This window comes from Harpia harpyja, chromosome 10 (genome assembly GCF_026419915.1).
Source record: "Harpia harpyja isolate bHarHar1 chromosome 10, bHarHar1 primary haplotype, whole genome shotgun sequence".
NCBI classification, from domain to species: domain Eukaryota; kingdom Metazoa; phylum Chordata; class Aves; order Accipitriformes; family Accipitridae; genus Harpia; species Harpia harpyja.
In genome coordinates this window covers 38,910,052-38,935,195 of record NC_068949.1, presented here as the reverse complement: position 1 = coordinate 38,935,195, position 25,144 = coordinate 38,910,052, and the positions used below count along the sequence as shown (strand labels likewise).

Here is a 25,144-nt window from a genome sequence, read left to right as displayed (position 1 = left end):
CAGATTTAGACAGCAGCCGTGACATTACAGTGCACAATCAAACCATTTCTTTTAAGTGTATATGCTCCTCATCTTTCACCAAGGCAACATAGATTTTCTCATTTCCTGCCTATCCATCTTCCTTCCTATCTCTCTGATATTCATAAGAAGAAAAAAATCAAGAGGTAATTTTTAGCACAGCAATATCCTGTGATTAAAATCCCTGTGGGTTACAATGGTGATACCAGGGAAATATTTTCACCTGTGTAACCGCAGCTACTTTTGTATTGCTTGGAGCTAGGATTTTATACCAAATGGTCACATATAGCAGACGTTGACAACTGTCAAAAAACCCCAAAACTGCAAAGGCTCGTTAAGTAAGACTTGCAGGTTGGTGTGTATGTAAGCTGTGGTATACTGAAGCAGAACCGTCATTTTCTAAATAAGCTTTATGCACAGTAACATTAATTGATCAAATCAAGGTTCTTTATACCTTCTTCAGATCATGCTTCAAACAGCTGGATCTCCAAATTGCATAAGATAATGATTTGCTTAAAACCCTGCAGTTCAAGATATAATTTAAGAGGCTTAAAAAACTTTAATTAATGCTGTCAAATCAGACAAAGCGTAATGGAGTCAATTACTTATATCATTAAGGGGTAAAATTAGTCTTAATTTAAAATGGATATTTTGCTTCTAGGAACTTCTATTTGACGAAGAGATTTGTAAATCTCATTCTCGTTGTACCAGTAATACGAAACTGTAGTGAGGGAGGTAGATAAGCGATCTTTCTTTTACTTTGTGAGGTTTAAAATATCTAAGTTTGTGTGTTAATTTTGCTATATTACAGGCTAGCAGTCATTACCATGTTCAACAGTACAGCAGCACATTAAGGGCTGCTACCTATGGCCACCCTGCATTAATTAGAACTCAGGTTTGTGCATTCTGTATAATGTAGGAACACCTACGTTTACACAGAGTAGGGATATTAGTCGGATGCTAGCTGAACATCATTTTCATGAAGGATTTTTCTTTTTCTTTCGATTGCCATATATTGATATTAAAAAATACCCTCACAAAATGTCACAGCACAGAACACTTCATTAACTTTATCAAATAGGTATATGTTGTGTTTGTAACGGTAACTCTTTCCTACAAACTATTAAAACGGTAAACATCAGTCAGATCGATACAGAGGATCAGCACCATGGGTTGTGGCACACAAAGGCCAGGCACCCCCCACCCAAGACAATTCACATCAACCTCCCGCACACAGTCTGACACTGGAAGTTAGTCCGTTTTCTTCCCCCCCCCCCCCCCCCTTCTGTTCACCTCAAAGAGAAAGTAACTGCCCCAATTTTACTCTTTAGTCTAACTTGATACGTGGGACAAATTCTCAGTCTGCCTGTGGACACTGGTTTCCTGAGACTGTGTCCCTGCTACAGGTTATGACATGGTCCAAGTTGGGGCTCTCCTGTTGCTTTCTGTTGAATGGGATGACTAAGTAACCACTGAAAAGTGTCAAATTATCAAATTCAAGGGAAAGTGTTCCTTATGTCCTTGGTGGCCACATTTTAAATAAAGTCCATCCTTCTTCCACATGGTACCAGGAGCAGCCCTGGAAGGAGTATGTGTTGCCATGAGCACGCTCTGCACCAAACATAGTGCACCTCCTGTGGCTGCCTGCTCCTGGCAATTCAAACTAGGAACTGAGGATGGGGTTTTTCCCAGAGGAAAATCCAGACAAATTGTTTTGCCCTGCTAGGCTGGCTCTGCAGCTCAATGGGCATCTTGCAGCCACTGCCAGAGGTGCTGCTGGGGCTCCCGAAGGAGCTGGGACAAGCACAGTGCCGTGGCTGCCTGCATCTATTTCTCCTTGCAATGTGAGTGTTGCCCCTTACTGGAGCCTCTATTGCAATAACATCAATCCACTACCTATTTTTCTTACAAACTGATGTTTGCAATTGTGCAGGTATAACACCGACAATTTAAAGATAGTAAAAAAAATTACTACCGTGAAGCGTGTAAGGGGACCATCATTAACAGGACCAGAACTGAGACAGTCATTAGACAAAACATAGCGATACAAATAGTATGCTGTACTTTACCAAGCTGCCATTTTTTTGAACACATGGTCTCCATCATCCAGATAGGTAATGCTGGTTCAAGCATAGCAATCGCCATATTTGCAAAGCAGATTGATCCTTAGAGAAAGAACATGAGGAAAAAAAAGTAGTTATTATTTCTTCTGACTGAACAAAAAGCCATGCAAAGAATGGATGCTTTTACAAAAAACATTGCATTTTACAGTCCTATTTGTCATGCAGCAAATGTTGATTAATGTTAAATAGAATAAAATGTAAAAATCACTGAAGACTAACTTTCTATATATTTCTGTTCTCCTAGAAGTTCTACAATAAAGGTTAAGCTATTTTCATAATGTGAAAGTCTGCAGCGAGCTTGATGACATTTAGAAAGTTCATGAGGTCCTACTGTTGTACAAACGATTAGCTAAAACTACAATCTTTTGGTCTTTACCTAGTCTCCTGGGGCAAAACCGGAGCCCTATTGTGTAAGAGGCACAGGTTCTGACCCTATGCCTCCATCATCTGAGAATGACTACAGTAAGATGTGGAGGTCTCGATCCTAAAAATACCATGAGACAACCACAGAGATGTCTATCCTCTACAAAAGGGAATTTTGTGTAGAGATCCTAAAGCGAGCAGCCAGTAAGTCCTTGCGGCACAGCATGGGTCTGGCTGAGCTTGCCCACCCCTATGAATTTCAAATGCTTCCAAATCTCTTCTGAATTTCTGGACCTTTAGTCACCCAGACGCAAAGGATAACAGGCAGTGGAAATGCTGATTCAGTCTCGCCCGCCAGCTCGGCTCTGCCCTATGCCACTGCCTGCAGATCCAGACTCCAGTGGGTTTGTGTCAAGTGCGTCTATCCTCAGTATCGCATTTCAGCTTTAGTGCAGGGATTATTAAACCCCATGGTATTTCTTTGGATTCAAGATGCCTTTCCAACTTACTGAAAAGAACCCGAGGCAGTCAGAGCCTAATGCAGGGCAATAGGACATGTCCCCTCTGCTAATCCCTTGCAAAATGACTTTTAAGGGAGTTTGGAAGTCACTAGAAGTGACAGCCTCAAACTTGTGTTCCCACTTTTCTTCCTAATATTTATAATCTCTGAAATTTAGAAAAATATTCTAGGCTCTTACAGTCATTTACCATCCAAATTTTACTTTAAAAAAAAAAAAAAAAGCTTAATTTGTCTGAGGTCAGAGAAATTTTATTTCTCCTGGAACAAGTTCCTCATCATACACTTCAAAACAAAATGACCACTGATGTCATTCTTTGCTCAAACCTGTCAGAATATATTAGACTGTGTAGTCACAATTCCTAAACTGAACTTCCAGGCTAGCTGGCTCACTCCCTTCCCACGGCAAGGAGAAACAGTTCAGCACTGCTCTACCCTGCGGATGAAAGGTTAGATCTAAAGCTAACCTTTCCACTCTGCTGAAAGCTCCCACTAGTGTAGTGTCTGTAAGGAGCCTCAGTTAAACACCTCAGGGCTGCCCTCTTCCGAGCCAAAATCAGCCATGCTCGAACGGCTTCCTTGATGCTGGAAAAAATTTCAGGCCACAAAAAGTGCAGAGCCATTCTAACAGAGATGGCTTCAATAGCAAAGGTCTTATTCTACTCTTAAACTTCACAAAGAAATGAGAAACAGGTGTGCACGCACACGTGTGTTGCATCTATTTCTCATTGGGTCAGGGAGCATCACCACAGCTTACCAAATTAGTCAGGTACATGGTGACAAAGGTGCTTCAGATCTTGAGGATGTGCCCCAAAAGAAAAGTGAGAACTTGAGCTGTTATTCTGCAAACTCAGGGTAAAGTCCAATAAAGACTGTTCTACCTTAGCAAAGCTTCCCCAAAAGAAGATAAAATATTTTTTTCCTCTGTCTTGTATGGAGCTGACCACTCTTTAGAGGGCCATATCTCAAAGGCATAAATCCTACATTGTTTCTTCCTTAAAATTAGATTAAACATCCTATGCTGGCCAGCAGGTGTGAAATTGCAACCTTCCAGCTGGATCCCATCTCCGCAGCTGAGAACCCACTCAGCTTTTGGCAGAGTGCCATAGACATCACTGGTATTTTTCTGTGAAAAACCAGGTACCCAGCAAAAGGCTGTCACACACCTTCTCAGGAACCCATGTGCTCATGATGACATCTGTCTCAACTCTGGTTTTTGGATCTGATAGTTTAAACTAACTTGTCCATCAATGCAGCTTTGTCACCTAGTAAAGCCTAGTTTCTTTAATCGCGCTCAGTGAGGTCTGGCTGCGAGAATGATGTTGACTTCATTCACTTAGCTCTTACCAGCAGTGACAAAAAACATCAGTAACGTTTCTTTCGCCTGGGTCAGTGAGTACTGATGGCACTGACTTTGAAGCATCACCTCTGACACAATCCACATAGGAGGCAGAACCTGTATTTGCTCACATTTCCTTTCTCTTGCAGAGGTTTTCATGTGAGCTTGCCATATCACCTGGTCCTGTCCCTCTGATGCCCACATCTTTGTGAGCTTCCCACCGTGACTGGTGAGTGCACGTTCAACAGGAATGGCCACAACTCATCCTGCAAAAGCTATTGCTGGCACCAAAGGCAACAGGCAGCAGGACTGGCCGTAGGGACTGCGATATATACAGCGAGTGAATGAGAGCACTGGCCCCCTGTCTGACAGTCACCATTATTAACTCACAGGCAACGTGGGTTATCAAGGGAAAAAAGTCATACTCTCAGAAAGAAGAGAGAAGAGCACCATGCTTGAGTTCAAGACACCTTGTGTTAAAGAGTAATATTGTGCCATAGATAAGCCAAATTGGTCAGAAAGTGCTTGTTCTTTGAGAATACAAACAATTATGACTCAAGCGTATGACGCACACTCAGGAGATTGAATCTGAGTTTATACCATGAAATTAGTGTACCTAAATCAAGAGTGCAAAGAACACTTAAGCTGCTAGCCCATTTGCAGCATGCCTAAAATGTCCCTGGTTTTTAGTTGTGGTTAACAAGTCAGCCCACTAGAGATGCAGTCAATTTTTTAATGAGGTAGTTAACCACCTTAAAAGCCATTCAAAACCTCTAATCTTCCCTGAGCCACGCAAACCCAGTGGGACTTTTAACCTTCTCCTTATACAATCATTGTATCTGAACATCATACACAGTGTGGGACATTTACATTCACAGCATCCTCATGAAGCAGAAGACTTTATACTGGCTTAGATATGGAGAAATGTGGCATGACTGCCTCAAGGTGTCTGAGCATGGAGCTAACTCTGCCGTCCCAACCAACCGCTTACCCAACCTTCCCTGTTAGTATCAGAATCAGAAGCTCCCATCTTAGAAAACAGAGCAAGGAAAATACCAGACTCCCTGGGGTAAGGGAGAGCAAATGAAACTTCCTGACCCTTTGCACTGTAAAAAGAAACAACTTCCTAGCTGAAGCAATTAACATTTAAACAGTGTATTCCTGGTGCTTCAAGAAATCTGCATTTGGACTGGTGTGCACTGGTAGGCCAGAAAAAAGGCTGAATTTCTAGTTGGTATTTGGCATTCAGCTCTGAAAAAAACAAATTTGGTCTGCAAGGGAAATTAAGCAGAGGGAGAAGAGGCTGTGGTTAGAGATCAACATCATCCGTACTGTCAAAGCGTGGGCAGTCTCTGTCCTGGGAGGCAGAGACCCTGGGTGCTGTACCTAACCCTGCCGGTAACCCACGGGAGGGACTTTCTCAGATCCTTGGCACTGATGCTCGGTGGGAGCAGGACAGGTCACCCAGAGCAGTTGGCAAGAGCAGGAGGGATCGGAACAGAAAGGGTCTTTATGTTTCTACTCCTCTGTACATCCTTCCTTTCCCTTCTCTGGTCATGCCCAGCTGCTCTGGATCAAAGACGGGGAAGGGAAACTGGAGGCACTGGCAGTACCTGCAGGCACATGCAGGGAAGCAAGAGGCAAAAAGAGCCAGAGCAGTAAAGGTAAGGTCTCTCTGACACACACTGTCCTGATTTCAGGCTACCCAGCCCTGAATCTTTTCACTACTTTGCTGCCCTGAGACTGTTTGTGCAGCCCTGCTTTACAGAGCCCTGAAACATCAGCTGAAACAGCTTCAGAGAAGAGAATAGCGGCAGGAATTGAATGCCATGTGAATGTGTTAGAAAATGGGAACAAAGTCCATCCCCACTCTCAGTGGACATAGGATGTGGTCAAAATAGGGGGATCCATGGTCTTTGGTTACTTTTCTCTTCCTTGGCTAAGACTAGTTTGGCATGAGCAGCTAAGTCTTCATCAGCAGAGTACTCCTTGAAATCAGTCCCCGGTCATATTTTGTGGTTTAAACCAAGTTCTGTCACATATTAGACCTAGGCAGGGTTTACATTATTCTCCAGAAATCTACTTTATATGCTAGGTGAACCTCACCTTGCAGCACCTGCTTTAAGCACTGTGAGACAAGGTACTGAGTTAGATGAATGATAGATCTGATCTCTTATGACAAGTACTGTCTTTGCTACTCTTTTCCTTCAAATGCTTTCATTCTATGAAAAAGTCTTTTAATGCTCTAAGAATATCTCAAGTAAAAGTGTTCGTATAACTTCAGTCACAGCTTGACCAAGTGTCTAGTCAAAGAGTTAGGGTAATGGTCATTCCCTAAGACCACCAAGAAACAGCAAACCCCAAATATGCCTGGAAGAATTGCTTTCTTGGACATACAGGTTAGGATTAAGAAACAAAACTGCAAAAATTATGATCTCTTTTCTGATATTTTATGAATATTAAAAATGGCCAGGCTTAATTACAGACTTCAGAATAAATATTCAACAAAATGCAACGCAAAAAGGCAAACTTCCCTTGAGACAGAAAGACTCATTAGACAAACGATACATGTAATACCAAACGCCATTCACCATTCACCCTAGACCTTTTATGAAATATAATCCATGCTCTAGAGACCAAATTCACTCCCTTTTCAAACGGAAACAAAGTTCAGTGTTATTCCCTACACCTGCCTGCCATGTGCTGGCAATTCCTCCCTGTGAAAGCCTTGGCCCTATTCACATGCCTCATAGAAAGTTTCATGGCCACATCTCATTGCCTTAACGAGCAACCACAAGTCATTAGTGTCCTCTCAGCTGGAAAGACACCTACATTTCAAATTTTCTACCTATTATGTTTCTACTGGTATATTCATCCTGTGTTACCAACAAAAATCTCAACAACAAAAAAAAATCCTGTACCTGCTGCAATAATGATATACGGGTCCTTCAAAAGCGTCAGTAATGGTGTCCCCTTCTGACTCTATGAAACAAAAGCTTGGGATTAGGAAAGGCAAAGTGTCATCCATTGCCTAGAGTGTTTTTCCTTAATACTTACTTCTGCTTGTGCTCTGGATGGCTGCAGAACAAATAATTGAACAGCTGCAAAAAGAAATCAATATTGTAACATTTCTTCGAGAAGGGGGTTAGATGGTAGTAATATGGAAGGGATGTGCTACATGGCGATATTGACTCTTCGTATTTACTGACCTCCATCTAACAGAGCTAGTGCTGCCAGCACCAGGAAAGGAGAACTCTTCCCCACAAACTCATACATGATGCTCCCGAAAGGTGGGCCCACTGCCAGGGAGAAAGAAAGGACACAGTTGTGAAGCCACATCTCTGACTGAGCAAACATCCTCTGCAAGGATTTGGGCATCCTGCTATTGGCACTCAGTGCCCAAAAAGCTCAATTTAAAAAAAAAAACCTAACCACAAAGCTCATTGATCATGACAATAACCATATTCTTCACTCCCCAAGATACTCTTCCATGTAAACAAAACCCAAACATCTCAGAGACTATTGCCTGACATATGTATCCGCATAAGAAATGTGCTTCTGTGGGAAAAACTATTCTTAACATGCACCATGAATCTAATCTGGAGACAGCACGATAACATTGCACTCGATGAGACTCTTCTGCTGCTTTCATAGATCCAAAGTACATGCTTTGGGGAAGGCTGGGGGGTGGTTTCTCTTGCCAGCAGAGCCTCCATCTCACTGACCTAATACTCCCATAGCAAGGCCTCCTAGTGCAATTCCCATTGCGTTGCCTCTCTCTTCATCATCTGTATATACACTGGCAAGCATACCCATTCCTAAAATTAAAAAAAAAAAAAGAAAAAAAAATTTAAAAAGCACAACGCAAAATTAGGCAGCTATGTACTATAGTTTATGGTTATCATTTGCCAGCCCTACTAAACATTATACAGACATGACAGCAGGTATCTCTCTCTATAAATACAAATATATATATCCCCTCCACATGGAATTCACCTTGAAGCAAAAAGGACGTTTGGCAAATGTAAATGGTCTCTAAGACCATGTTCTATTATACAGTATTACTCAGGTAATTTAATGATGCCCTCATTTGCTAGATTCTTTGTCCCTGTCTTTTTCACAGAGCTTTTAGATGCCGCTTTTCAACTAGGTGAAACAAAGCTTTTGACAAGTATTCACTATCTGTTATTTATAGTCAGGGCACTTGACACAAAGGTCTGGTGACCACTCCCAGCTGTAACTGAAGTCAATGCTAGCCGTGTTCTGGGCATGAGGTATTATGCAGAGCTGATTACTTTGAAAATTAGTATTTCGAGTTCAGCATCCAAAATTAAAGGATTCTTTTGACCTTTACTTTCACACGCCTCACTTCTGCATTTGGTGATGAGCCTTCATTTCACAAAAGAAAACATGAAGCCCAATTTATTTGTGTTTTCTGTGAAGCACTCAGACACTGTAGAGGTAAAAGCTGCAGAAGAGTCCTCACAGAAATTAATAATTCTGTTTTCAAATCAAGGTTTAAGTAGGACTCAGTAAATAGGGTCCACAGCTATACAGTGAGCCAGAAAAAGAAAACAAAAAATATTGCATGATTGATCATTAATTGAACACCCTCCATCATGTGCACCAAAAAAGCAGAGGTCCTGTGTGGATGAACATGCTTAGAAAATTGCGGATGACATCAAATTGTTTGCACGAACAGTTGAAGAGCAAGTTAGAGAACAGTATCAGAATTCACAATGCATTTGTGAAACTTGGAGAAATATTCTGGAAAAAAATAGGAGACAATACAAACAAGATAACACAAAGTTTTACACTTCGGTAGGAATGATTACATGCACAACTGCGGGGGCGGGTAAAAGACTGATTGGCATCAATACTACAGAAAACTTCCTTTGCCTGTGAGATACGTGAAGTGACTTTCACTGCCCTTGGCCCTTGTAAGGAGTTAGAAGAAAAGGTGGGGGTTACTGGGGACTATCCAGAGAAGAGCAATGAGGGTGAGCAAAGGCATAGAAAAATATCTGTGAGGGGCAACGGCAAGACTTTCAGTTTAAAACCAGAGAGGAGAAAAACGATGCGAGATGTGATAATAATCTTGCAATATGAAAGAGACCCACGAAGATAAAGAAAAAAAACTGTTCTTCATGTTCTCTCAAGTATGGGAAGCAGAAATGGGATTACATGACAGTAAGGAGGCTTTAGATGAGAGGCTTCTGAGAACATGCCTGTCAAGTATACATGAGGAATGACAGATACAAAGCTGATCCTGCCTTCAGGAAGGGGGTGGACTAGATGGTCTCTTGGTCTTTTCTGCTCTATTTTGTAGGATGCCTGTGAAAAAAAGTCACGTACTCATCTAAGAGCCGTATCTCAAGGCGCTCCTCATCCCAGCCCCTGCCTGCTCCCTTAGCCGTATCCCTGCTCTTTCCACTGTTCATCCAGGCTTAATTCTCTCTGCTTAACCAGTGCTTGTTGCACAGCTTCAAGCCCATCTTAAGCATAAGAAGCTTCTTGCTCCCAGTTCAAATGCTCAGTCTGGGACATTGCATCTCCCCAGCTGCCCCCAGCAGTGCTGCCCAGATGTGGGCTGGAGCAAAATCCCTGCAAAAGGAACCGAGGAGGAATCCAGCTGCCAAATTCTTGTTAAGTTTCTATGGAGTGTATGTGAACCCTGCTTATAGACCAGTCCAACTTGGAAGGGGGAATTTTCCTGAGGAAGCCAAAAGACACATTCTTGACAAAACACTGTATTCACCTCCCTTCCCAAGCCAAATTTATCTTGCTGCTGCCATCACGGGAAATTTTTCCAACAAAAGACTGCGAAATGTTCCAACATGAACAAAACGTATTTTCTCCTATCTCAGTCTCAGAAATGGTTGAATAATTTGGGCTGAAAACCCATACTCCATTTCACCTACTCATTTAAAAATTATAACCTTGTATTGGAAATCTGGTACAGGTAAACTGAGTCCAAACTTGCAGATGGCATGGTAAGTCCTTGAAAACAACATTTTATAACAGAAATTTCAGTAGCAGACAGAACTGCTATCCCTACTATAATAAGTACCAACATAAGTTCCCAATGACCTTTAAAATGGCTAAAAATGAATTTAAAATGTTGAGAGGACAGATGTAGAAATCCCAGGGAGAGCGCAGTTCATTTAGTACACTACCTTACCGCAACCCAAATACCAAGGAAGTCTGAGAAGACATTTGCTTTTGAGCTACATTATATGAAAGGGACAGAAAAAACATGAAATTGATTTAATTAAATATTTTTGGATTAATTATCAAAACCGCAGACAAAATACAATTCAGAAAATGACTAGAAATGACAGAATCAGTGATCTGCATTTTACTCTATCATCTCTTCTCTTACCTGCCACCGATGAACAAGAGGAACCCACTCCTTGAAGGGACCTGGCAATAAACAGTAACGTATAGCTTCCAGAGAAGGCAAACACTACAGAAAAAATAGAGGTAAATTTTTAAAATTAGGTTAACTCTAACTAGGTTAAAAAGTTAGATTTCTTGAAACTACCACAAAAACTTCATACAATTTAGTCAAGTGTTTACAGCAACTTGTGCCACTTTCAATGCTAACTGCATTATTTGCTCTTATTGCATTTAGATGTGTCAGTGTTAAATTGCTCTCAGGTGTCTAAGCCTCCTGGTAACACAGAATGCAAGCACACAAGCAGTTTTAACTAATTACTTAGGATTTGATTACATCCTGCTCTGATTCAGCTGCACACAGAAGGAGTAATAAGACCTTTCTTTCCAGCCTTGCCTCCCCACACTGCTTTATTTAGGGCTGCCCAGTCTGAAGCTCCAGGCATTCAGGGAAAGCAGGATTTAATACACATGCACCCGCATGCACGCATGCACCGATGTTTCCTCCAACAAGTAAATGGGTGGAGAGAGTTTTTACCCTGGTGTTGCCAGCTCTGCGATAGATGCTGTGCAGCTTGGCTGGCTGAAGGTGCAGGGAAGCCAGCTCCGCTCATTCAAGGGCTGTGGCAAGTTCCTGATCCTCCCAACAGCAGACCACTAAAGAAATTTCACCCAAGGAGGTGCCTCTCTCTCTCACCCCAAGGGATTTTATGCCAGGCTCCTCTCTGCCTTTTGGGACAGAGCCCCTGGATGCTGCACTCATCAGTCCAGCTAAAGTCCCCATCCACAACACTGGAAAGTAGGAGCGTCCCAGAAACCCAAGTGCATCTCTGCTTGTAGAGCCTGAGTCGTGGTCAGTGGCATTGTATCTACAGTGAGTTTTTAAAAAATTTTTCAGCTCCTATCTGTTGGCCACCTAAGGAATTTTGCCAGACAGGTTATAGCTGGGGGAAGCTGTTACAGACCAGCTAAACACGAGATCCACGTGCACTTCTCCCACCCGCCCTGTGGCATTGTGCCTCTTGGGCTTTTCACTGGGTCTTACAAAAATCCCTACCTGTGCAGACAGAGAAAAATAAAGAAAAATAAAGGAAGAAAGTATGCCAGCAAATCAACAGTACTCCCCTCTGTCATGAATTAGGCTTACTATGCTTATCTCCATCCCAACTAAAATTTGTCTAACATCTTCCTAAAATCCAGAGTTGTCAGAGACTCTAAGACCAGGTAGTCTTCTCCGGGACTTCAGCCCCCTTGCTGTTAGAAATATTTTCCTAATATTTAACCTAAATTTTCTCTGACACAGTTTTAAGCTCGTTATTCCTTCTCTTATGTACAGTGGACATGGAAAACTGTTCGTTCCCTTCCTTTTTGTCATAGACTCTGGTATGTTTTACATCTGCCTTCTGAAGCAAACCTGGTTCTTTCATTGTTCTTCACAGGCTTCTAATGATCCTTGATGTTCTCCTCTGTACTCTTTCCATCTGGGCCACTATTTTAAATGCCATGCCAAAACTGAACATAAAACACCAGCTGAGGCTGTATCAGTGTCATTTAGAGCAAATGACCTCAGCTGACTTGCAGGCTATGCTCCTGTTTGCACATCCCACTGCGATGTTTAGCAACGTTGTGACACTGTTGACTCATATTCTACCCATGAGCCACTGCAGCCTCACAATCTTTCTGATAAGCCCCTACGATAGCTAGTTGTTAAGGGCCCTGCAAAATAGCCCTCTCATGGCTGACGGCCCTCCCATGGCTATCAGTTTAAAACTGTCTGAGCACCACTTCAGATTACAAGAACCTGGGAGAAAGGTTCAGCTAAGGAAGAGACCGGCCGACGTAGGATGGAAGGTGGTGAATTCCTTAGAGCACGTTCATAAGAGCATACTTGTCAAATCTCATCAGCATCACCATCCACATGGAGCAGCCGCCCTTAAATCTTCCTTAGAAATCAGTCCCTCTACATCAACAAGAAGAATTCCTAGTGATAACTATTATAGATCATTTATTTAAAAGTTGCATCTGGGCCAGACCAAATAAGATGTGGACACTTACTGATTGTTGACACAAACATGATGCAGAAGCCAGCGAACAGTGGAATCTGGTAGCCTATTCTGGAAAACAAAATGAACATTTACATTTCTGGGATTGTCTCACTGACATTTTGAGTTAGACTTAACTCACACGAGTGCACACATCGCAAAAACCCAACCTGTAGTTCCTTGGTAGGCTTTGAACTATTTATTGTGGACCACATGATCAAATTTGTCCGTGTTACAAACGCCGTTTCATCTGGCACAGCAGACTTGGTATCTGAAATCCCTGGAAGAAATCCTTCTCATTAGAATCTGATTGCCCTGTTCTCGTTCCACCATAATTGTTCTCAATAAAGCCCCTCTGGGCCTCCATGGGGTTGCCAAGGATATGAGAAGGGAAGATTTGTCTGAGCATGCTGAACTTAGAAATATCCCAGTGGTGTTTCAATGCTCATCTGTTTTCATCCTCATAATACAATGACTATAATGAGACACAGTCAAACCAATGGCTTTTTTACTGGAAAAATTTGTCATCAGCTTTGTTGAGAGTTCTGCCTCAGCCAGGAGCACTGGAAGAGTCCTAAAGAGCCTGAGAATAAGATTTTTGCTTTCCATGGGTTTAGGAGTAAAAATAGAGCTGATCAAAGCTTTCTTCATCAGCCCACTTCTTCATTAGGACTCTAAACAGCCTGTAGAAATGCCTGGTTGCTATAAGTATTTTCAAGCTTCCAGGAAATAAAGAATTTTTTGTCTGAAAAGCAAATACAATTTTTGAGCAGCTAAAACTGAAACTTTAATAAAAAATTCAAAATACACTATTTTTCACACCATTAAAAATCTACCCTAGAATCAAAAACACTACCCGGGTAACTCTGAAGACAGTCTGTGTGTTCTACTCAGCACACTTTACTCATGGCTTCTTTTTTGTAGGATTGGGCATCTCAAATGTATTTGCAAAGACATTATTTCATGGCCAAATTCTTCAACAATGGGTGATGCTTTTCCAAGGAGTACTGACTGACTTCAACTTCCAATGATTTGACAGTATTGGGCATTTATATTGGCAGTATTGGCTGAAGTAGGTCAATCAAATAAAGGAAGAGTCTATAATGGCCCTTTTAATTTTTAATAATAGCAGTCACGACATAGGTAAACCAAAATAATTATTCTGTGCTTTGTTTTTTTGTTAATATAATTTTTATACAATTAAGGACCTTGGATAATGGAAAACTGTCTGAAGTGCAGGGCTCAACGTTCATTATATGCCTCATTGTAATATTTGTTTGAGTTTTGTAAATGAAAGAAATCTAGCATGCACATTTCTACATGCCACAGAAACCTCTAATGAAGAACAGTTTTGCCTTAAATATCATCACTACATTACAATATGTCAAAAAGGTAGTACGCAGATTCTTCTAGTTGAAATTTGTAAGGGGGTGTTACAAATATCCAGCAGAGACTAGTTACTCATGTGGTACTAAACTGGACTGGTATCTCCAAAGCAATTTAAATCCCTGGCACTATCACAGACTTCCTCTGTAGCCTTATAATCATTTTAATCTCTGAGCACCTTGATACCTGGCCTGTCAGAGAATACTACCACCTTTTTTTGTCTGCTTTATTTTGTGGATGATTTTTCTAAGCCTGTCTCTTCTCTTGCTCGTGTTTGTAGTACAATGGGGTGCTAATCTCCACTGAAGTTTCTACCTACACGAGGAAATAAAAAATTACCTGTTACCAACTTCATGCCTGCCTCAGAGCTGAAGTGGGCACTTCCCTTCCCAGTGGGTTCAAGTAGAACAGGCCACAGAGAGTTTGACCATAATTGCTTTGATTTTGAATTTTTCAATTAAAGAAAGCACTGATAGAAGTACAGATTAAAAAAAAAAACCCTGCAGGTATGGCTACTGCTGGTGGTGAGCGATAGCATCTTTCTCTGTGGTATGAAAGTGAAAGTTGAATGTCCTTATGCCTTCCTCCATTGCAAAGTAAAGTAGAGTTGTGTCAGTCAAGGCTATCCCAGAGGCATCTAGGATGGACACTGTGGGGGAGAAACCTGATTTCAGTACAGAAACCAAGCAATTCTTAGACTTGACAAAGGGACCATGAGACAGCAATTTGCTTCTGCTACAAGTACACTGAATTAAAACTCAGTTATTTGCATGAAGACAAATGCCATCCAGATTGGCTCCCACATTCACGTTTCCATCACTAGATCAGAGACATGAGCTGTGAGACCTTCCATAAACATTAATGAGTTAAGCAAAGAGATGGGCTATCATACTAGTTCTGAATGATACTCTATCAAGCTAAAGCAGATTTCAATTCTTCCAGTGGGCTTCCTACACTTGGAAAGTTTCTGGTGGTTGAAGGCTGTAAGAAAACAAGTATTTTGGAAGTCACTTTTAATGCTCAGCGAAATACTCTTCAAGCATTGTTCTTAATTTTTGCAGTCACAGATATTATTCTTCCTTTATCTTGGACAAACAGGGTCACAGTAAGGTGTGAAGCGATACATAGCAGAGGGTGATGAGGGCAGAACTGGAGCAGAACGCAGTCCTACTCTTGCTACCCAGCAGACCATGATGCTTTATCACGCATACCGAGGTCTAACACATACCTTTTCCTCCACACAGAAATTAATCATTTCAGAACTAGACTTTGTGTGGGCACGGCAAGTCATTTCAGCCAAAGTCTGCATTGCCAGTGATCCATCATACAAGACGATGCAAAGGTATATAGGTCAGCACAGGACATGCATTTGCGCTGAATTAAACAAGTCATTATAATCTCCTGAAAAGGTAAAAATTGCCTGGAGCTTCACCCACAATTTGGAGACTGCTGAACCTCTAGAAGTCGTGGTTGCTCTTGGTCAGGGGACGGTCTTACCCACATCCAGCTGACATTTAGTTAGATATGCAGATTGTCCTTTCCTGCATAATCTTAGCAAACCCTGCCTCTTAGCAAACCCTGCCTCCTCCTGAAATAGCAGCACTAATTAGTTGGCAGTTCTGCTACCACAAATGTGTAATCTGCAGCTGCATTCCCTGATCTGTCCAACAGATTTTAGAGAGCACAGACTGGGAGGTTTTGGTGAACAATTGCACTATATAACATAAATAATCACAAAAAGGAGAGGCACTACCTGTAACAGCCAACTATTCAGTGATTCTGTCTCCTGGTCCTGGGCCATTCATGTTCTTGCCACGTGAAACCTGTGAATGTGCAGTTTCTACTTCTCGGCCATGACATGGCATACTCCATCACAGTTATCTCTACATTTTGTTCCTCTGCATGTGTGCAACACAAAAGAATATTACAGCCTGTCTTTTCTTTTTTCTCGTTACCACACTCAAGCATGTGATTTTCTTGGGCACTCCTTGCAAAACCCTCCAAGAGAATCTGAAGCAGAGTCCAGCATGTTTCGCCAAGGCTACCTGCACTAAAAGTGCTTCCTACAAGCATTTCTGACCTCTGAAAATGCCGGAGTCATTAGTTGAAGGAGGGAGAGGAAAGGCTGCCACTGATGGAGAACACCGAAATTACTCCATTTCAGTCCCACGTTGGCCCCAGATGGCAGGACTGTTTGGAAGTGCATTATACCCATTAACAAGGTTACCCTACAATAAGACAACCAAGTGATGGGTCTTGTGCAGCAGTAAAATAAAGGTTACACTAACCAGGTTAGCAGCTGTGGGTGATTAGAGCCTAATTATCCATCCATTACAGTGCTGCAAATCCGGTGGTTTCAACCTTGTTGTTACACAGCTACACCGGTACCACTGTGAGCACCCCTTGTTAAGTCTGTCCTGGTTGCCAGTCTGGCTACCTTCTTCCCTTCCAGTGAAGACTGGGGAGGACATATGGCAAGAAAAATATTTTCCTCGAGGTTATGGACTAATGAACCGCTGGATGTTTGTGAAGGTAAGGAAGAACTTGCAGGGTCAGCAGGGATGGGGAGTGTGATCCATGCACTCTCCACCTCCATGCTGTAGCACGGGGTAGGCAGAGGGGCTTTGTCCAACCTGCAGAACTTGTCATTTCAATCACCTGCCAAAACCTGAAAGGAAAGGTTCCGTAGGAACTGAACTGTGGCTAAGTAGTTACAAATGCTATTTATTTCTCTGCCTCATTCTTTGCATGTGTCTTGGTCATGAACATGTCATGGTCCTAGCCACTCTCTCAGGCAAAGAAGTTTAAAAATGTGGTCAGGCTGGTGTAAAAATGATGATGAAAATATCTATTCATTTGTCACTGATTTTTGAGGCCAATATGGATAAGCACAAGGTTAAAACTATGTATTTTTTCAGACTGATAACTAAAGGGAGAGAGAGACATGGCATGGAGATATTCATTGGCTCTAGTGGATTGTGGGGCTAACACGGCTGGGCTCACAGCCTCACTCACAGAGCTTGGTAAGAGTCTGAAAAAAATAATGGAGCAAATCAGTTAGTTATAGAGGGCATGGCAGCCTTCTGCCCACCCTCTTCACTGGAAAGGATTAGGCAGAGCCTTCGATCTCCCCTTGCCAGGGCATCCTCCTCACAAAGTGCCCTGTGCCAAGTGCTGTGCTATTTGTATAGTTTCTTACCAATTTCACTACAGGGGAAAACATAATGTGCATCTGAGCCACAAAATCTTATCAGCTCTGCCCTGAAACCGTGCCATGGTGGGAAGTGTGTTGTTGACATCCTATGGCAAAGTCATCACCTAGCGCTTCCTTTGCTAGGACTTTGTGAGACCAAGGGTAAATTGCGTTGTTTCATGAATTGCAAACCAGTTCACTAAGCCAGGTGTGTGTTTTGTCTGGTACTCCACAGAAAGAGCTGGCCTTTAAATAAGAAATATTTTTAGCAGAATTTACTGCTTGAATGAAACCAATTTTGAAATTTATTTTTTAAAATCTATACCTCCAGTAGTTATAGAAAAAGGGGAAAACAGCCTACAAAACTTCCAGAAAACCTAAAATAAAGTAATTATTGGCACAGACTTGTATGAATAGAACATCCTGTTGCATCCTGTACAAACTCAAGCACTCAAAGCCAATGCCTACTGAAAGCCAGTAACTCCATACTCAATTAAAAATCTAAACCACTCTTGAACGACTATATTTAATTGAAAAATAAAAACCATAAACACAGTGTGTTACCTATTTGAAAAAGAAACTTACTGGGCATCTTAACAAGCTGCGCACACTAATCTTGAACCAAGCAACCAATTCTCCTTAAGCTGTGATATTTTTCTGAAATTTTGCAAAAGTAACAACGGCAATAACAATTATCACTGAACAGCTTATCAGTGGTAAGGAAGAGTCTTTGTAATGATAACTCAGATATCTTCTGTTTCATTTATAATACTCACAATTTTCACACTGCTTTTTAACTGATCATATACATTGTTATTAGGAAATGTCAGCTTTGGGGGGCAGGTTGCCAATTACTTCTACAGTTAATTGATAAATGTGTTAACTGGTATTTCCCTCTAAACTTTTCTCAAAAGAAAGGCAGACACTGGTACCAAGATACAAATAACACACGAAGGAAAACCAGTTATCCTTAAATCCAATTTAGGGCCACTTTGCCACTAAGGCACTCATTTCTGCTGTATGAGAGACAAGTTTGTCGCACAGGACACTGGGATGTGCTCCTTGACTTTTCTTCTCGCACTTGTTGAGCTTCTGAGCTTGCAAACCTGCCCCCGTGACTGCGGTCACGCGCTCAGCCCCGTGCAAAAACCTGTAGGACGTTTCCAGGAGAAAATCTCAGCCCCCAGCGCTAATGTTCACACCGGTGTGTTGCCAACCCTGCTCCTAACAGCAAAGGGAGACGCTACAAGAACAGTTACTGCCCCACGGCCAAACGTAAGGATGTATCCCGCGTGTCCCGGCAGCCGGCTCCAGGGGAGAGGTGTTACCCCGTGCCTTGGCACAGGCAGCACCAGGCTCCGGTCCCGAGATGCGGAGGCAGACGGGGAGGCATCGGCAGGGACACGCACCCTCTGACTTAGGCAGATGCCTACCGAAGAAAGAGCGGAGATCCTAGCTACAGTATGACGTAACTGCGCTATTGAAAAAGGCGTCGACAACGTGGAGCGGCGTTATTATTGCCCTTCTCCTGGTTTGGCAGGTTGTGGAAATGATGATGCTAACAGAGGAAAGTAAATATCAATAGGGCAATAATTTAGACATTTAGGAAAATCTGGAATACCTAAAGAACTATTACAAAAATATTATTTGACATTGTGTTACTTTGCCTGTGGATGAGTTATCATATCCTCAAAAAACAATAAAGAAAATCCAGGTAACAAAAATCTGTTTTCCTCCTCGACTTGCAGCAATATTTGTGGAAGAGTAATTTTACAGTGGCATACTTGTATCTTTGTAGGTGGTATGCAGTAGGAGATAAGGTGAAATGAGAGAGAAATGGAACTGTCTATATCTCATTTAAAGCTTTTGTGTTTAGATCAGTTCCGCAGATTGAATACAGGTTTTGAATTCATAACACTGTGAATCAAACCACTGCTTAGCCCTCAGTTGGATACTCTTCTATCAGATTGAAATTAAATACTCAGAATATATATATATATATAAAAAGCTGTAAAACCTAAGAAAGGTGGTTTTGGCTTCAAAACCTGAAATATCTAGCATTAAAGTGTGTTGGTTGTTTTGGATATTGTCATGTATGATAGGCATTGACTGCTTAAACGAAAGTGTTTTACAAGGCCAAATTTCTGCCGCATATTATTTTCTGAAAGGAAAAATTCTTCTTTATAAAAACAGCTTAAATGAGAAATATGAAAATTAGTGACCTGACTAAATACAATTTGGAGTTCATTTCCTGCAGAGATTCTGTTTTGGAGGACTGCAGCTGCTTCTCTGGGGAACAGTTACACAAAAACCTAACAATAAAATCAAATTAATTATTAACATCAAAAATTTAAATTATATTACAAACACTTTTTAATCTCCGTGTAAACATCATTAGTGCTTAGATTGGGGGTGTTGTAAGTCACGATAGTGGTGCTTATACCCTTGATCCTGGCTCAAATAGATTTTCTGTGAAATACCATTTAAACATACTTTGTTCGAGACATCATAAATATGCAAGAATTTAGAGAGAACAGTTTGAAGGCTGGGCTAGATCATATACTGATGGAAATCTGTGATCCACTGAACTCAATGATGAACATGGCATCAGCAAAGTTTGACACTTGTTCATTTTTCACTGATGTCCACATGAATTTCCCACTGATTCTTACCTCAGATGACTCCAAATCATTGAATACCAAATCACACCAAGAGCTGCACATCTCTGTGAGAGCAAGGGAGGGATATGAACGCTGCCTACAGTTTCAATATTATGTTTGCCTAATGTAGGTGTAACAGATATATCATCAATTCACAGTGCTTTGTAAATACTACATTGGAGTGTCTTTTGGCTCCATATAACTGCACTGAAGACGTTTCAACACGATTTCAGCAAAAGTTTCTATAAAAACTGGAGGCCTCAGGAGCTGGAGGAAAAGTGTACGGTACTGAACGTATCAGATGGCTCACGTGCAGCTTAGCGATTTATTTTGAAAATGATATAGGTGTTTAGAAGTGTTCACCAAACGTATTTCACTAAAATATTCCTCCAGATAAAGTGAGAAGGCCAGTAAGCCAGGGCCACAATAGAATTCAAGATATTTTGTTTGAAACACTAATATGGACTAAAACATCAATATAAAATCCTAACTGAGTAACGTAGCAGAAATAACATACCTGTTTGTCAGCGGCCCTATGAAGGGGTTAGTGATTAGCTGCACTGTTGCTTTTGAGGCAAACAAGAGACCGACTTGAACATTTTCATTCAGCAGGTCCTTATCTTCCTTAGGGCAGTCAGACGGGGAAGGAGTCACATTTACTATCATTTGTTCTGTCTGAGTATGATGCAGCTCTCTGGGTCGTGTCTTATCAGATTCATTTCCAGTAACCATCGTTGAGTTGTCATAGTAGGAGAAGATGCTCTGAAAATTGTCCATCGTTGTTGAGACTACGTTAGGCTTAGTAGTCTGGATTTCTGTGGCATTTTTCTCATGTTTGATGCTGTAAAGGTAACTGGGAATTATTGGCACTGGAAAAACAAATAGAATATATTAGCATCTTACTATCAGGTTATTTGTAAGTGGAATCACCAAATTTTCTTGTCTGCTTTGCCACTGATTAGGAAATACAAGGCTTTCCTACAGAGCACATTAGTAAGGATTTTGAACGGCGGAAACACAGAACTGAAATAGGAGTTTGCTCATGGGAAAAAACACACCAGTAACTCAGAAGTGCAGTTTAAAACAAAAAGTTCTTTTATGTTAGTCTTTATTTTTTGCCAGTTTTCAGAAATATGAGATTTTCTATACAGACATCATTCAGAAAGCAAAATGTACGAAGTATCAAAACCCATGTCTGAAGAGTCTTTGTTGCACATGACTGCGCAAATCCATTTATTAGATTGTGAAAACATGAAAGATGAGAAAAGCATTGAAACTATTATTAAATCCAAATATAAAAAATGTAATAAAACACACTTCTAAAATAAACCACAGAAATATTGATAAGTAACAGCAACACTCCTGTATTAAGTATTCAGAACTAATGTGTGGATGTTTGCATATCTCATTATTTTTTAAAAACTTACACTGAAAAGATCATCCAGAAGGGACCTTCTTTGTATGCTTTAGGATCTTTGCTGCAATTGAATTGCATTAATATGCATCTCAGAAATTAGCATTTCAGCATGTGTAAAAAGAGATGTCAGGTTCATTCAATTTAACACTAGTGCCAGAATCACCCCTCTTTGCCTTGCATCTCACCCTGAAAAAGCCCACTCTTTTAGTAAGTCTGCAGGGTATAATAATTTCTCGAGCTTCTAGCATACATCGCACTGAATAAGTAATTAAATGTTAATAACTTTATAAGAAGGTATATTCATGTAAAAAAAATGCAAAATCGACTTGCCAAAAATATATATGTGTTTAGCTAAGGTCCATACTGTGGCATCAGCTTTTAAGCTGAAGTCCCCCAAGAAATTCAGGAGTCTGATTCAGAAGCTGATGCTGCAGCATCATCCAAGAGCCGGCTCTGCACAGCCCGATTCACTTCTGAGAGAAGCATGTGCGTTCGTGTGCGTGTGTGTGTGTGCGCAGCCATGAAGCCCTAGTTTCTCTGAACCTTTTTCTTTAAATTCATATAAACATTTGAATATGAGGACTTCTAAAACTACCAGTGAAAAAAGTTCAAGCGTTTTATTTGAGTAGATTCCTAAATCTTGACACTGTGCCACTGAAGCCAGTAGAAGTTGTGTCTTCGACTTTGGTCAAAACTTGGATTACTTTATTAAACCGACTCGCAGAAGTGCTTTTCTTAAAACCCAGTTAGATAGTTTTCTTATTAACCTATCATTTTAAGACCAATGCGGGGGAAAGAGAAACTATCGCCAGGAAACAGGCATCTCCAATGCTATCTAGCCTGTTGTTTCAGTTGCATGACCACAGGAGAAAAAACGATGATGAGCTAAAAATACTGTTATCTGTCGTTCTGTGAAGTGTTAGTGGCGTTTAGTAGAAAAAAAGAATTACGAAGACCTTTTTATAGCATTCCTCGTCCTGCAATTAGCGTGGAAATAAAGCGAGCCTTTGCTGTGCATGGCAGCGTGTTTGCAATACCTAGAATATCAGTCGCGTTTAAAAAAAAAATAATAAAAAAATCAGTGCTTGGAAATGTTTGGGTTGAGAGCATTAATTACGCATTCAGGGAGTACATGTGTCACTGGAGATCATTCCTGGCATAAATCGGGAGGGAAAAAAAAAAAAAAAAACCAAACAAAAAACCAGAAACCAACCCCAAACCCGCTTGTACCTACCGACTACCGTCAGCAGCATGTTGTCCAGGAGCAAGGCGATGAACACGATGAGCAGGATCAGTCTCCGGGACTGCCGGCTCTCCCGGAGCCAGCGGAGGAGGCTGAACTCGCCCCACGCCATCGTCCCCGGCCCCTCCGCCGGCTCTGCCTGAGGACACACAAAGGCCCTCAGGGACCTCCGCCGGGTGCAGGACCCCCCCCCGCAGCCCCGCTGCCCCCCCACCTCTGGCCGCCGGCAGCCCGGCCCGGCTCCCGGCTCCCGGCGTGGTCCCCGCTCCGGCCGCACGCTGCCAGCCGGCTGGGCAGGAGCGGGGAGGAGGAGGAGGAGGAGGAGGAGGAGGAGGAGGAGGAGGAGGAGGAGGAGGAGGCGGCACCTCGGGTCCTCGTGGGAGCGCTGGAAGAGGCGCAGGGGCCGCGGGGGGGGACGACACATGGGACTCCCCCCCTGTCTCTCCCCCCCGGGGCAAGCAGCGGGGTGGGGGGCGGCGGGGAGGGCCACGCCGAGAGCTCTGTGTGCCCGGCGAGGTGTGCCGAAACACAGAAGGGGGGGGGGGGGGAAAGTCACCGCTGCTCGTACGGTTAAACACGCGAGCGGCGTGCCCCCTTGGCGAGCTAAATCGAAAGAGTGTCAGGGATTGATTCTTCTCCCGAAACGAGGAATTTGCCCCGTTTGGCATTTCAATGGCTCCTTTCGCCTGTCCGCTCCGCACAGATTTCCAAGAGGTGTACCCAGCCTGGGGCATTTGGTCGGCATCATTTGGAATTTCTTTTCTTAATCTACGTTAGGAAAGGGATTAACTGCGTTGAACTGATCAAGAAACACGTTTTAACAAAGACTTGCGTTTTTTTAATACATTGTCTTTCATATCACGTATTACACTGCTTTCTTTTAGTCGCCCGGTACTGAACTTTGTGAACCGCTCTTTGCTTCACTGTCTTCACGGAGCTCCACTTTTGGCAAAGCCCACTGAACGTGAGGGAAGTCTCTTAATTAATTTAATGGTCCCAGAACCAAACGTCAGGCTGAAGCTGATGGCATCATCACTATGCAAACCCTTTGTTTCTCTAACTACATTGCCTGCTGTGTATGTTAACTGGTTTAGTGGTGTCCATTTGCAATGCGATGCGATTTCATTACTAATGCAGGTTTCTTAGGAAGCGGTGCTCAAACTTAGGCTGGTGCTTCTGTGGCAGCAGTCATTTCATGCTGTAAACACCCAGTTTCAGGAATATCAAAAGACGTTTACACTGTGGAATTTTGCCAATGTGAGTAACAGTAGAAGATAAATGTTTATGGTCTAAATTGCTCTCTTAGGTCCTAATCCATCTCTGGATGAAGTTTAACAGGCCTGGGGAATGGGAGGAAATTTGCAGTCCAGTGTGTTACTGGCTGTACACAGAATTTTCTAAAACTAATGAAAAATGGGAGAGGATATGCTGATAGCACATCTCTCTCTTGTTTGCATGCAGGTAGCTTTGATTTTGTTTGACATGTCCACCATGTATTATTTTTAAATGGGACCTATTATGCTGGTACATGACAAATACCACCCAAGGCTATTAATAAGCTATTAGTTCTTGAATGACGGCTTATAGATGGCTTGTCTTTTCCAAACTTTTTTAACCAGCAACTTAGGGAGTTGGGCACATTCACGTTTGAAGTTGAATTTTCAAAACAGAGCTTCTGCTCCTGTACTCAGAGGGAATAGAAAAGTATGATCTACTGGGCCGGACTGGGGAGAAATGTCTCATCTTCCAAGTATCAGATCCTGAAGGCACTTAGACAGCAAACTACATCATTTAGTTGAGAACTTGTGTGGAGTGCAGAAGGAGAAGGGGAACACCGGCTCTCATTAGCAGCAGAAGCAGCCTTAAGACGGGATGCATGTCAGTGAAGTGTCAGTAGTAATATTCTACCCGGAAAACAGGGATTTGGGTATCTTGTATTCCCAGCAGTTCACTGGAGAGTTAACTGACAGCGGTGCTGCTGTTTCTGTCACCTGTCAGAAAGCAGATGTGGAGAGAAATAAGATCCTTTTCCAGCCATTTCTGATGAGGGACATGATTGTAGAAGCAACTCGCTTCTCTCTGTATCATCTATGTGACAAGATGAACCTCCCCTTCGCCCTGCCTCCCCTCCCAGTCCTTTCTTCTAGAATATTTCTCCTCTTCATCCATCTATCGCTGCGGTGCTGTGACTCACACTGACAGCATCTGGCCACTTTGCTTTGCTGGACTTTACATCACTCCTCTTTCCTACTGCCCTAGTTTCTCTTGCCTTCAGCCAATCGATTGTTTGATAAATAATGCTAAAATATCTATGCAAAGTCATGCCTGCACTACTAGCATGGATAAGCATGAAAGCATTTGAATATATTTATTTGCATGTAAAGATGCCTACTTGTGCACGGATACTACTGCTTTACTAATCTAGCCGATGAAATTGTGGTAACCTC

General features: G+C 42.1%; 1 protein-coding gene across 4 annotated transcripts in view; it reads right to left on the bottom strand.

The window, feature by feature from the left end:
- Positions 1-22,985, bottom strand: part of SLC18A2 (solute carrier family 18 member A2) — a 31,405-nt gene extending 8,420 nt beyond the window's left edge. The window contains exons 1-10 of one of the 4 annotated variants that reach the window (XM_052799587.1): positions 22,912-22,985; positions 22,689-22,836; positions 20,555-20,906; positions 12,812-12,870; positions 10,743-10,826; positions 8,086-8,178; positions 7,570-7,659; positions 7,418-7,461; positions 7,282-7,342; positions 2,088-2,183 (exon numbers count right to left, since the gene is read on the bottom strand). In XM_052799587.1, the coding sequence (XP_052655547.1) occupies positions 2,088-2,183; positions 7,282-7,342; positions 7,418-7,461; positions 7,570-7,659; positions 8,086-8,178; positions 10,743-10,826; positions 12,812-12,870; positions 20,555-20,906; positions 22,689-22,809 (1,000 nt within the window). In that variant the 5' untranslated portion in view covers positions 22,810-22,836; positions 22,912-22,985. Of the gene's footprint in view, positions 1-2,087; positions 2,184-7,281; positions 7,343-7,417; positions 7,462-7,569; positions 7,660-8,085; positions 8,179-10,742; positions 10,827-12,811; positions 12,871-20,554; positions 20,907-22,688; positions 22,855-22,911 lie in introns of those variants that run through there. The other 3 variants (XM_052799585.1, XM_052799586.1, XM_052799584.1) reach the window with 3 other exon arrangements.
- Positions 22,986-25,144: the final 2,159 nt, after the last annotated feature.